This window comes from Botrytis porri, assembly GCF_014898465.1.
Source record: "Botrytis porri strain MUCL 3234 chromosome Unknown BPOR_008, whole genome shotgun sequence".
NCBI classification, from domain to species: domain Eukaryota; kingdom Fungi; phylum Ascomycota; class Leotiomycetes; order Helotiales; family Sclerotiniaceae; genus Botrytis; species Botrytis porri.
Genome location: NW_024066082.1, coordinates 1819225 through 1833163, shown reverse-complemented (window position 1 = coordinate 1833163; position 13939 = coordinate 1819225). Strand labels below are relative to the sequence as shown.

The 13939-nt window shown below is 43.9% G+C and overlaps 5 protein-coding genes across 5 annotated transcripts; 1 reads left to right on the top strand and 4 right to left on the bottom strand.

Moving 5' to 3' along the window:
• Positions 1–231: 231 nt before the first annotated feature.
• EAF01_006655 (uncharacterized protein) lies at positions 232–3382 on the top strand (the record flags this gene model as incomplete). Its single annotated transcript, XM_038914909.1, has 4 exons — positions 232–607; positions 656–2958; positions 3049–3138; positions 3239–3382. The coding sequence occupies 4 exons, from the start codon at positions 232–234 to the stop codon at positions 3380–3382; spliced, it is 2913 nt and encodes a 970-aa protein (XP_038769864.1).
• Positions 3383–4386: 1004 nt separating this feature from the next.
• EAF01_006654 (uncharacterized protein) lies at positions 4387–7055 on the bottom strand (the record flags this gene model as incomplete). Its single annotated transcript, XM_038914908.1, has 4 exons — positions 4387–5115; positions 5167–5689; positions 5739–6371; positions 6439–7055. The coding sequence occupies 4 exons, from the start codon at positions 7053–7055 to the stop codon at positions 4387–4389; spliced, it is 2502 nt and encodes an 833-aa protein (XP_038769863.1).
• A 664-nt stretch (positions 7056–7719) lies between these two features.
• EAF01_006653 (uncharacterized protein) lies at positions 7720–8220 on the bottom strand (the record flags this gene model as incomplete). Its single annotated transcript, XM_038914907.1, has 2 exons — positions 7720–7980; positions 8191–8220. 2 exons carry the CDS (start codon positions 8218–8220, stop codon positions 7720–7722), a joined length of 291 nt encoding a protein of 96 aa, XP_038769862.1.
• A 670-nt stretch (positions 8221–8890) lies between these two features.
• On the bottom strand, positions 8891–9952 carry EAF01_006652 (uncharacterized protein). Its single transcript, XM_038914906.1, has 2 exons — positions 9494–9952; positions 8891–9440 (listed from the first exon to the last, which is right to left on the bottom strand). Exons 1-2 carry the CDS (start codon positions 9880–9882, stop codon positions 8999–9001), a joined length of 831 nt encoding a protein of 276 aa, XP_038769861.1. The 5' UTR covers positions 9883–9952; the 3' UTR covers positions 8891–8998.
• An 874-nt stretch (positions 9953–10826) lies between these two features.
• EAF01_006651 (uncharacterized protein) lies at positions 10827–13584 on the bottom strand (the record flags this gene model as incomplete). Its single annotated transcript, XM_038914905.1, has 6 exons — positions 10827–10937; positions 10991–11932; positions 11996–12106; positions 12161–12390; positions 12450–13209; positions 13258–13584. 6 exons carry the CDS (start codon positions 13582–13584, stop codon positions 10827–10829), a joined length of 2481 nt encoding a protein of 826 aa, XP_038769860.1.
• Between the last annotated feature and the right edge of the window lie 355 nt (positions 13585–13939).

Genomic DNA, 13939 nt, shown 5'->3' with positions numbered 1-13939 from the left:
TATACAGGGAGCCAAGGTATATGTCAGTTCCATGCCGCATTCAGGAGATATAGATGCTCGAATCGCACTCTGACAACCATCTTAGAACCTTATTAACTTGCATCTTCTGGAAAGCTCGTCAGCTATCGACTGTCATATCTGTCAACCATTAACAGAGCTTCCATCACAGCTAGATTAAGTCTCTTCAAACCAACCTTATTCTGGCAACTTTGTTTGCGCACCAACTCCAAAATGCTTTCCAATCCCCTTCATCGTTTCTCGGCATATAATACTATGCCCTCAAACAATATGCTGTCTAACGGACACTTACCATCCAACCATATGCACACTTCAGGCTTAGACACTCTTGCTCATGGCTCACAATATGCTATCTCACAGCTTCACCAACAACAAGTGGACATTCGTCAAAACTCACAGAGTCACAGAAATGCTCCTTCAAAACACCGACAGCATCCTTATGCAATGGGAATGCCAGGAGGAAACGCTACATCTGCCAGAGGAACCGGGAATTCTGGGCCGATTCGAAGAAGAATTAGCAGAGCTTGCGATCAGTGTAATCAACTCAGGACTAAATGCGATGGGCAAAGTCCCTGCGCTCATTGTGTCGGTAAGTATTTTCATTGAGATCTAACGGATAAGGCTCATGAGGATATAGAATTTGGACTAGGATGCGAGTATATCCGTGAACGAAAAAAGCGAGGAAAAGCTTCCCGAAAAGATCTCGCACAACAAGCCGCCGCCGCCGCTGCTGCCAATGGACAAAAGTCGCCTACTGATCAATCTTCCGAAGAGAGATCGCCAGTGGAGTCCCGCAATGATCCAACTTCCGCCATTTCCTTGACAAACGAAGGTGTTGAATTCCCACGACATACACCATCTAGGTCTTTAAGTCTTAACACAGCCGCAGTTGAAAAGCCTTCAGCTCGCGAATTGATGAAAGGAAGAATTCGCGCCGGTAGTCTCGAAAGCCTCACAGAAGTACCATCCCAAGGACATCCGCCCCACGTTAGCCGCGCAGACGTCGATCAAATCGGGAGTCCTGGGTCCCTGAATTTGCATGGCTATTCAAGCATGCACGGTTACCGCTCTACTTTAAATCCCCACATGATGAACGGCAGTGGCAGTCATGCAAACTTTAACACCTCGCAGACCGGTTATTCAGATCTACCCTATGCTATACAGGGCCAAAGCCCGCCCAATTTTACGGGTAATACCCAAGGTCAGTTTCGTTTAGCCGAAAGCCCTTTGACCGGTTTTCCTATGGGCTCTGAGGCCCCTTCACCCGGTGGGTGGATGTCATTACCCTCCCCTTCAAACCAGTACCAACACGTGACACATCAGAACTTCAATGCACCTCTTCGATATCCCGTGCTACAGCCATTGGTGCCTCACCTTGGCAGTATCATCCCCATACCTTTGGCTTGTGATCTACTCGAATTATATTTCGCAAGCTCGTCATCAGCCTTGATGCACCCTACGTCTCCTTATATTCTCGGTTACGTCTTTCGCAAACACTCGATACTTCACCCTACGAAACCTCGGCAATGTACGCCTGCCTTACTTGCTAGCATATTGTGGGTTGTGGCACAAACTAGTGACGCAGCTTTTCTAACAGCCAGTCCATCATCTCGTGGGCGAATTTGTCAAAAATTACTCGAACTTACTGTTGGTCTTCTTAAACCTCTTATTCATGGAACGTCCGGAAGCAATGAATCTGCTTCCAATTTCTCTAATACTGTCATTAATGGTGTGGCGTTGGGCGGTCTTGGTGTAGCAATGCCCGGTTCGGTATCTACAGATGCACTGAATGAAACAGGTGCTTTTGGTGCAGCTGGCACCCTTGACGATGTTATAACTTATATTCATCTCGCTACTGTTGTGTCAGCTAGCGAGTACAAAGGAGCGAGCCTGCGTTGGTGGAATGCGGCTTGGTCATTAGCTCGTGAACTTAAATTAGGAAGGGAATTACCCCACCATCCAGCACCAATGGCTCCAGAACAACCAAATGAAGGAGCCAATGATGTCGATGCTGATGGAGAAGATGATGATGAACTACCTCGAACTCCAGGGCCGATAACTGAAGAAGAGAGGGAAGAGAGGAGAAGGATATGGTGGCTTTGTTATACAGTAGACAGGCACCTCGCATTATGTTACAACAGGCCACTCTTTCTGTTAGATATAGAATGTGATGGCCTTCTCCAGCCAATGGATGACGCATTATGGCAGGCTGGAGAATACTATACTGGTGATTCAAGCATTCATATTACTTCCCCTTCGGGCACTCATCGTATACGGAGGCGCGGACCTAACTTTGAGTGTACTGGACATAGTATATTCGGATACTTCCTACCCCTAATGACGATTCTCGGCGAAATCGTAGACCTCTACCACGCCAAAAATCATCCTCGATTTGGCATTGGCTTTCGCTCTGCTCGTGAGTGGGACGATCATGCTAATGAAATCGCAAAACAACTCGATGCCTATGGTCAAAGTCTACGAAATTTCGAATCTGAACAAATTCCTCCCTTGCCAGATGATCAAAATGATCAAAACATAGAAGGAAACAATTCATCCTCAACACCAAATAAACCTCTTGAACACAACGACATCGGCTCTCCTTCAGTTCATTCAGTTCATTCAGTTCACACCGTATCCTCCAGTCACGTCACCGAAGCCAATATTCAAACACGGATTGTGGTGGCTTATGGTACACATGTCATGCATGTTCTTCACATCTTATTAACGGGAAAGTGGGACCCGATTTCTTTACTTGACGACAACGACCTATGGATCTCATCGCAAAGTTTTATCAACGCAACGGGACATGCTGTTAGTGCAGCAGAAGCCATTAATAATATTTTGGAATATGATCCCGGGTTGGAGTTTATGCCTTTTTTCTTTGGTGTGTATTTGTTGCAGGGTAGCTTTCTATTGTTACTTATCGCCGATAAACTTCACGTATGTTGTGATTCTGCTTTGATTCTTCTCGTCTACATTCTTCTCTTCTAGAGAAATAATGTGAATCATGGATCTAACATAGATAAATAGGTCGAAGCATCACCCAGCGTAGTAAAAGCCTGTGAAACCATCGTCCGAGCCCACGAAGCCTGTGTCGCAACGCTGAATACAGAATACCAGGTTAGTTCCCCATTAATTCATTGATTCATTCATCCACCCCCCTTCTTCCCCTCTCCTCCACTTGCTATCACATCCACAAAAAACTAACACACCACCCCAGCGCAATTTCCGCAAAGTAATGCGCTCAGCACTCGCACAGGTGCGCGGCCGCATCCCAGAAGACTTCAACGAGCAACAGTTGAAACGGAGAGAAGTGCTCTCTCTATATCGCTGGACGGGCGATGGGACGGGTTTAGCTTTATGAAATTTTCCTTTACTTCTTCTCGGGGGTTTCTTTCTTGGTGCGCTTTTGCTTTCTTGCAGTGCGCGATGGATTGCACTGGACGGAATGGGATCGGATGGGATGAGATAGGCAGGGAAGGCAAGGGATGGATACCGGACTGGGAACACGTACATGAATATGAACTTGGAAATCGGAGACCCTCTTCTGGAAATCTGAAAATGGAATGGATGGGCAAGAAAAGGTTAGGAAAGGATGGGAAATTCATGAAATGGTCAGGCAGGAAGGAATCGGAGATTTGATGATCTGGAGTTGGATCCGTGTGTATCTTTTTTACTTGCCTCGACACAGATATATATGATCTTTTTTGTGTCCATGATTCCGATGTATGTACTATGTAAAATGCTTGCTTGTCTATCTTTATTTTATGTTTATGTTGGGATTCTGGGAATGAGAATGTGGTGTGAGGATCTGTATCGATTATGAATATATACGAGCATCTGTTATCTATCTGTATGTACTATGTAGTTGTTTTGCTTGTCTTCATCATTCATCAGAAACATTCTATAGATTCCAATGCTGCATTCTCCTATCAAAATCATCCATCAAAGCATAAGTGGCATAGCCATCACAACTGTAAAAGGGGGGTTTCAATACATTCACACCACAGTACACATCTCTCCATTCCTCTTTCAAACTTCAAAATATCAACAAAATTACCATTACTTCCCATTCTAAATTACCATTCCATGCTACAATATATACAAATCTTCATTCATCTCAACTCATCTCATCATTGAATACAAATCGCTCATCAATCGGTCCATCCCCAAATCATGCGCCAAGCAATGCTCGCTCATTCGCCCATGCGCCCATCAATCATATAATGGCCAATCCACATACAGCCCATCAACAAACAAACAAACATCAAGAAAGCGAAAACAGGAAATTTCTAGCCCAGCAACTAAGTGACTCATCCGCCAAATTTTCGCTCACAACACCCACTAAGCCGCTATAAATATATACAATCATGTACCCGTAATATCATGGGGTAAATTAGTAGCATCTGGATCGACCTCAGTTTCTGTCAATCTCAACGCCTCTTCCACATCTTTGACGAAATGTTCTCTGCCGCCACAAGTTTCCAAAATCCCACTTCGTTCCAATAATCTCCAAATGTGAGTTCCTTCTTGAGGACCACGGGAAAAGAAGACTCTAACACCTCTATTTCTATATCCTCTTACGATTTCCTCTAAAACCTGTGTACCTGAACCATCAAGTCCTGTGACGCCATGAATATCAAAAATGATGTTTTTATTGTGTTCAGGAGACCGTACGCGAGGTAGTGCAGGATGTGCATTGTTTGTGCCGTATAATTCTAATCGTCTGAGTCGATTTTTGAGATCACCAGTGTTGGCGAAGGTAAGTGGCTCGGGAATTTTAACAATGAGACATCCCTCGATGAATTCCAGTTTCTCTGGATTGTCTTCCGCGTTTTCGAAACGATTGGTACCAGGAATGCGGCCTAGAATTTGGATACGAGGACGAGTGGAGTGTTTGATAACGGAGAGAAGAGAGAGACCGACTCCGATAGCGATACCAAGGGTTAGTGAGTAAAAAATAGTCGAAGCAAAGATAATAAGCATAAGACCCAGTTCAGTATATCCACGAATTCGAATGAAAAATGCTATATCGTGAGGAGCTTCTTCAATCAAAGAATAGGCTACCACCGTAATCATTGAGGAAAGAACAGCCTTCTAGGACGATATTAGCTCAGGAAAAGTCTTTGGGAAATCATGGAGACATACCGGAAGATAATAAAACGCAGGCAAGAGGAACAAAATACAGAGAACGGTTAATAAACTTAGGAAAATGCTACTCATGGGAGTTTTTCCACCAGTACTAGCATTAACTTTGCTTCGACCATACCCACCAAATGCAGGAACTGCTTGAAAGCAGCCACCAACTAGATTTGCAACTCCAAGAGCTACCAACTCTCGATTTGGACTGAGCTGTACTCCTTGTATCAAGTCTTTCCCCTCTGCCCCAGCAAGACTTTTCGCCGCTACGGACGACTCGAAAAAGCCGAGAAGTGCGATCAAGAAAGACGTCCCCATAGATTCTCGGACATGCTTCATATGGGAAATTTGGAATGGCCATCTGAAGGTAAATGGCGCTCCGCCAGTCGATTTTACCTCGCCCAGGATCTGGACTCCGAGGTCTTCCCAATTATATTGCCAGGCTAGAATAGCCGAAATAACTACAACCAAAAATCTATCGGGTATATATGCAACACTTGGATATCGAGGCTGAAGGCGCTTTTTCATCTCTCTAGGTCAAATTAGTAGTGAGCAGAACTAAGATTTTTCGTTCTACATACCTGAAGATCATAATTATAATAAAACTGACACCAGCAACAATACAGGTAAGCTTATGCGCTTTGCTTGCATGACGGATCAAAAAGCCCAATTTGTCGACACTGCTGCCATGAGCGACACCTCCCATTTCGTCTGCCAGTGCTGCTAATCCCATCTCTGGTATTAATTGATCGACCATAATAACAAAACCGATCGCAGAAATAAAACCTCTTAAAAATGGTCTGCTCAACACACTGTCTAGAAATCCTAGGCGAGTTAAGCCAGCAATGAAGATTACTGCTCCTGCCATACCAGTAACAATACCGGCAACTCTCGCGTGCATTAAATCGTCGTCTTCACCCCCATTACCGAGATCGACAGTAGATTTTACAACCGTGCCAACTAACAGACTTCCTGCGGCTTCAGGACCAACAACCATTTGTGGGCAGCTTCCCAATATTGCATATATAAGTGGATTGAAAACAAATGAGTAAAGACCGTTAATTGGAGGAACGTGTGCGAGATTAGATGCATAAGAAAGTGCCATCGGTAGGTAGAAGGAAGCCATTGTGATAGCAGCTATTAGGTCGCCCCGAAGATGTACCCATCTATATTGTCGAATCCATGTGAAAAATGGTATGTAGTAGTTTATGTACCTGTTACGCAACACGGCGTTAGCAAAACTCCATACGAGATCCGGACAGGCTTAGTGTTTATACATACATTCCAGTAGTGTTGGTAATTCCATGTTGTTCTGCGAGCCAACTTGTAGTGCTCATCCTCTTTGGTTTTGCCATTGGACCATTCCTCACTCCTAAACCTTTAAGTAACCCTCCAATGATCCCGTCGCTAGCCTCTCCGTTGCCATTGGGAGATACTGGCGCAGAACCTCCAAAACTCCTTACACTGTCCGCACGACTCCCCAGCCTCGGACTGAACGTTCCATGATTGCAAGGACCAGGATGTGCCGCATTGCCAATCGATTCAAAAGGCTTCCTCAGTAAGGCGGTGGTCTCATCGGAGAGCTTTCCTCCAAACCCAGTGTGTTCATGCGTATGGCCGTCTAGTCCATCATCTGTGCTTGCGGATGTATCGGCGCGAGTAGGATGAGCATGCGGTAATGGCTGTTCAGTATCGTTCCTCGAGTTCTCATCATTCCTATTATTTGATCCATCTTCTTCAACATGCCTAGTCGCCTCCGGACTCGTCGCAAGGGTGAAAGATTCCCTCAATCCGCTAGGATGTGTCGGTGTGAATTGCGAAACATTTTGACTTCGCAGACTTGGAGTTCTGGAATTTGATCGTAAAGGTGGAGAAGTCGGTGATCGTGATGAAGTCATGGTTAACTAGGGCGTGAATAAACTGCCCTGAATATAATAATCTTTACATCAATGTACACCTCAAAATGAAGTAATGTTTTGATTAATATTCTGGGGTTTTGGGGAGACGTTTGAATGGAGATGGAGGAAGTAATTTGGAAATAATTGGGTGGGGAGGGGACCCTTGAGATAAATCAACCAATGAGATCAGTTAAATTGATAATTATGGGCCCAGTGGATTATCAAGCTACCGACTTTATACCGTTGAGATTTTCATTTGTAATTCATTCGTATTAGGTATGTAAATTGTATATCGTCAATAACAACCAGACAATGAGAACTTCAAGAATCAACTTTTCTCAGATAACTGCATCTGGTGTTGTATCGATTCAAGCGGAAGAACAAGAGGGAGGGAGGAAGGGAGGGAGAGAGGCAGAGAAAGAGAATGATAATTTGGAAGATGCTACTACTTGGTAGCAATCCTTCAACGCCCATTGCAGCTCTCAAATAGTCTACATCGTACATCCTCTCATAAGTACATAGGCTCCTAGGTAGGTAGAAGTTCTTTGCAGTTTTATTACATTTTTATTTTGCATCTTATATCGTACATTGTACCCCTCTACATTTGAGCGATTTCAATCTTTGTTTTATCCCTCGTCTTTTGTGCATTTCAATCGTCTGCATTTCACCCGAACAATGCGGTGGTTGTGGCATGTTTGCCAGCACTGGAGCCGATGCACAGTATCGACAAGTCTACCATAGTTCCCAGAATCAAAATTAGTGTACAGAAATGTGTGTTTGATATTTTTGCGATAGTTCGCAGGTCGTATGGAGAAGGTCTTCGGAAAAACTCCCAAAGTATCATTGGAAACTCAAGTACTGAGTGCATGAGAAATCTTTGGGGTGCAGGATTTTCAAGAGAGCGTTTGTATGAGACGGTGAGAAGCTATTTTCCGGATTCAGAAATGGCCAAGATTGAGTTTTACAAACATACTCAGTGGACATTGTACCAAAATCAGTTTGGGAAAACTGGCTACTCGGCGTGCAAACTAGGCTACTATGGGGCACCGGGCGTACGATGGACCGAATCTTTCGGAGGAGGTTCTGAGAGAGTTGGAAGGATTGAAGATAGATAGACTGAAGGAAGACAACTTACTGTATAATTGCGTTTGCTATTGGCTGTCATGCAAAATTTGAAATTCCTACAACTTATTTCCTGAAGCGAGTCAAGAAAAGCTTTTTGAAACAATTCAATATTCTTTCAATGTCTTCGCGTTCGTATTCCCAATTTAATCAAAATTAATCAAGGGCCCTCCTTCGTATATTTGGTCAAGCTCTGGGCCTACAAAACTTCTTTGCGGTAATAAAAGATAGATGTACAGACAGAATCCAGTTATTCATTTGCCTTGATGTTAACTCTTACACAAACTGTTCATTTTTGGCAGGGCATTCAATGTTTAAATTCTCGGAAACTCTGATTCTTGGTTCTTTAAACCCTCTGCACAGTCATCTCCTGCTTTCCGCACTACATCGTGCTTGTTATTAACATACGCTAGGTTAGATGAATTGAGTTCTGCGATCTCTCGTTCATTATTGGTTCTGTTTTATCTTTTTAGTTTACTCATTAGGTAATAGAAGCACGGAAACCGTGGTGAGAACAATATGATGGCACCATGAGGCCGAGGGATAGTGCTATTACATTGATTTAATTCGATGATAGAATTCCGAGGCCAGCTTTTCGCTACAACCGGCCCGGAAAGCAGCGTGTCGATGTTCTATGAAGCATAGACGGGATCTTGCTTGATTCCATTTGATAGATTCACTTGCACATCATGTCATTGAATAATTTGCGATAGTCAAAGTATCTTAAATATAAATTGCTATATATTCAGCGTGTTATATTAATTTATGCATAGGAGACAATTATGTTCTTCGATATCAGCTTTAAAAGCATCAACCCCTACTCAAATCTTGCTCGGCACCCACAGAGGCTTTTTCTTCCCTGCAAATGCTTCTAACCCAATCTGCATGTTCTCTCCCTCGAACAATTGCTGATCATACCTCTGCGCAACGATCTGTGTAGCTCTTTCCACACTTCCTGTCTCCCAAGCCTCTCTCAGTCCCGCTCTCGATACAATTACCGCATCCGGACTCAGAGCTGCAATTTTCTCTGCGAGCTCAATACCCTCCTTCAATACTGTCTCCGGTGATTGAGCAACTCTATTAATTAGATTGTATGAAAGCGCTTCCTTTGCGGTAAGTTTACGATTAGTCAATGCGATTTCTGTGGCTATTTGAAGCCCACAATTGCGCACTATGCGCGGAAGACCACCCGCTGCGGCGTAGAGGCCCACAGCCGCCTCAGGAAGACCGAATGTTGCCAACGGAGATGCGACAACCAGATCGCTAGCAGAATTTAGTTTACGTATTTCAATATCAAAGTAGCAACTATAATATACCAATTTAAACAAATCTCAAACCCTCCGCCAAGCGCGAACCCATTGACCGCGGCGATTACTGGCTTCTTGCCCACCCGTCTACTAATACCACAAAATCCGCTGGGTGGATGTCTACGCGTTGACATTGGCGGAGGATCAATTTTGAATTTAGCTTGCTCGATTAAATCTTGGCCCGCGCAAAATGCCTTTTCTCCTGCTCCGGTGATAATAGCAACGCGCAAATCGGGGGAATCGTCGAACCAGGTGAGAATAGCATCGGCTTCCCAATGAGCGAAGCTAGGTATAGAATTCATAGCTTGTGGACGATTGATGGTTATGAGGAGGATTTGGGGTGTTGGGTAGGTGAGGAGAAAAGAGGTGGTTTCGGGGGGCGCAGTTGGGGCTTCCATGATTAACTTTGGTGGAAAGAGTGATAAGTTCTGGATACTTTGGTGGACGTTAATTCTTTTTGCTTTTTACTGATGTAAATTGAAAGGGGAGCATTAGTATGGGGAATTAGTAGAGTGGAGCTCCCCCGCAAATGAAGGACACATCCGAGCCGAGGTTTAGTCTGACTGAGAGCACGTGCCTAGTGACATCATGTGATTCTTCGAGGAACATGAGAGAACAGAACAAAGTTGGTCCATCTCTTTCGGCGCCATCTTCGCTTTGGACCAATATCTGAGTTCATTATTCATTGGAGTACCCCGTCTTTTCTCCTGGCTGCAATCTCCGTCCAAATTTATCACGAGAAATAATCGCAGTGTTTGAATAGCAAGGGATTAGCAAGTAGCGTTCTGGACAATAATTCAGCTGTATTTCTGCTATTTATATCATGCGATATACATGAGTTGTTGCAAGAATTTCCCCTGCTATAAGCTACGAATCTTCTAGGATGCTTGCAAAGATGAGAGAGCTCACGATGGGCGTGGAATCCGCGAACCGAGTTGTATAATCCGAATGGTGTTTACCACCGGCTTTCACAATTAGATCCACCAGGAAGTTTTGAGTAGATGGACAGAACGGAGTAAAAACACACACATAGTCTTGGATGTGTTCCAATTCTAATCTCTGAGGTGGTTCTGGGGGAAACCCCTTGGAACTCTCCACCTCAAGTTTGCATGTAGTCAATCGTGGGCCACAATGCAATTCTTAAAGAAGAGTAAGAAATAGGCAAATTTGTTATTTTGGACTGTTATCCCTGACATTAGTCGACAAAATTAGATGGTCTATCATTGTTTGCCTACATGTCGGATTAAGTTCCTCCACTTATGATAATCATCTAGTCAAGTCGGATTACCACATGATGTATCCGAAACCTTAGGCCATTGCGTAGAATTTACAAGCATTTCTTCTATCCCCAAGTCCCTTTTGGTGGCCCAAAAATCTCTCCGGGGCCAACCTTTCTTTGTACTGCTGTCTCCAGATAATCCATTGTATTCCCTGGTACGCTATTACCCCACCACTATAATACAATTAGTCTTTCACTATAATCCCATTCAACAGGGAGAAACTTACATCTGGAAATCCCGTTCCGGTCAGATTCAAAGCTGCGATAATAACAATTGTGCAGATCGCTAATCCAGCATCTAGCCCTGCACTCGTAATATAATTGAACCTCATCCACCATCCTCTCCATCGATTCTTAATATATTTCTGGAAGATGAAACCATACAAACACCAACTTAAGTAGTTTAGTGGTGTGGCAGGTGGTAATTCTGACATACCACCGAAGAATATTGGGGCGCTAAAAAGTCGTATCTTTGATTTTGGGAATGCTCGTGCGAGGAAATATATAACGAAGGGAAGAAGTGCACCTGCTAGCCAAAAATACTGAAGAGAGCCATAGATAGCTCCGGAGCTAAAGATGCGTTGAGGACCAATCAATCCAAAGATTACGCTGGCGTTAAAGAAGACTCTCGGACCAGGACATGTAAAATTATTTTTCTGGTCACTGGTGCATATACCTTCGATATGGCCTAATGCCCACTCCAAAACGCCCAATTGAACAAAGCAACTCCAAACCGTTGCGATCAATTGGCCCCAAAAGACTGGTCTTTGAGGAATCTTGAGGTAATGAGCGAGTTTCAAATCGGATAGGAAAGCATGTGCTTGGTTCATAGTAATGTATCCGTATGTCTTGAACAGCATGAGGGCAATTGGACGACCGGGAAGCATATAACCCAGTATATATTCAGTGAAGACATTGAGACCGAGATGGATATTGGTGGTTGCGTAGATTATACCGATGGGGATAGTCCAAACCAGAGAAATTATGAGTGCGATGATTAATGCCCACCATGTCAGATGCGTAGGATATGCGCATACAGCTGCTAGAGCCATAGCCATCATCACGAGAAAGAACACGATATACCACCATCCGGGTACGGGTTTATATTTTCGCATCATTTTCGTGTGGTTATCGTCTAGACTTCCACGAATAGCGCGAGCGAGTATCCACTGAGAGATATGGTATTAGTTTGTGTAGCAAATCACGTATGAAATCGGGAAGCTTATACTTACAATCTCTTGGCCATGGAACAACATAGTATGGAATATCACCGCAGCAATAGCAGCAAAAGAAAGACCATAAGTAAGACTAAAGGTAGTCGAAAGAAACAAGGGCGAGTATTCCTATGATGAAGTTAGTTCCGCTTACCCCTAGTCATTAAGCGAGAGAACGCGTACCTTATACTTCTCAATATCAAGCGTGTACTCTGGAGTTATGATCTTGGTAACATTGTAATGTTGACCAGTATTATCATAACTATTTGAATCAGAAATAGGCAACCATTCAGCATACCAATGACCTGAGAAATGAATCCTAGCCGTCACAATCATGAACCAAAATACAGTACCAATAGCTGTGTTGGCAATGGCAAACCAAGGTGGAATGAGTGGGGACTGGAGGTTATATCCTAGAAACCAGTGAGCAGGTTTACGACCCGCAAGCCTGAGTTCGAAGGTAATCACTTACCAGTAATCTGAGTCCAATCAAAAGTAATGGGAAGAATAGAAATACCCGTCCAACCACCAAAGACCTGGTTAAGAACGACACTATTCGGTCGGATCCACGTAACGAAAGAAAAAACGCTCAAGAACTGTGCGATATAGCCTGGAAACCAATACCAGACGAAAGATCCGATAAAGACATAGAAGAAATACCTATATCTAGCTATGGACCAACCATTCGACTTAGCAGGATCTGTTTTGCTATGGTCATGTAAGGCATAGATGAAAGAAGTGCTAACGAGATTCTGTGGCCAGATCATGGACGCGGGCTCAACCAGAAACTTCCGCATCATACCTGCAATCCCAAACCCAATACATTGTGTGGAGAGTGCAAGTAAGATGTTGAAACCCCAACCGAAATTCTGTCCGTAGAATCCTCTTTGTGCGGTCAGTGTATCAGTGAAATATGCTACCCCTTGACCAAATGCAGCATTGGCCATGATTACGATGAGACCATGTTCCTTCATGTTGAATTTTCCTGGGCTAAGATTCCACTTTACTCCACAGGTGGTGTAGGTCCGGTCTGGAAAAACCATGGTCCAACCTACTCCTAGGGGATATGCGACCATTTGTACGACGATAGACGTGATCGTCAAAGAAGGAGCTCGGAGTGAAAAGAGAGAGTTCAACCCGGACGCAATGGTATTGAGAACCAATCCGATTACCCACGCTCGAATTGTGTTACATGGAAGATCTTCGTCATAATTTCTGACCGCTGCACGAACCTATTCTCAAGTCAATTGGAGTGACAAAAAAGGCTCACGTTGTCTCACCTCAGGATATGGCGAGTTCTCAAAGACTTCATCATAGATTCTTCCTTCAGCGTTACCGTCTCGCCTATTGATGGCGTCATCGATTTCTTCTAGTTGATCTTGGCCTAGATTCGGATCCCATCTATGAAGTTGCTCGAATGCGGTTAATTTGCGATTCGTTTCAGCCTCTTGTATGTCACGAGCAGTTGGTACCGCGTCATCCTTCTCTTCTGCCCTTCCGATGGTATCTGGTGGAGTGCGTGACTCTGCAAGAGAGTCATCTTGTGAAGGAATACTGGCAGGAACGACAGGATCCCGAGCTTGGAATCTCTTGAAAACTCCAGCCATGATGGAATTTAAAAAAAATACAAATCAAGCAAGAAGGTGTAACATGAAGAATAGAAATGAATTTGAATTCAGAATAGAGGGACATTTAAGTGAGCTGTCTACAGGCCACACACCCTCGTGATAAGCTATATCAGAACATACCCCCTCTACAATGCAAGATAACAAGTGATAACGATTAGTTTCATGCCTCTAAGAAGAAAACTACAAAGGCCCGCTATGCAAAACCGCTATAGGCAGGTATTCCCATTTCATACCCTTGACAACAAGAAAACATCCAACTGCCGTGCAATGTTGTATAGATGTTGTACCTGACCATGGGCCAATCAGAACACAAGATTTTTGCGTATCGAGCATG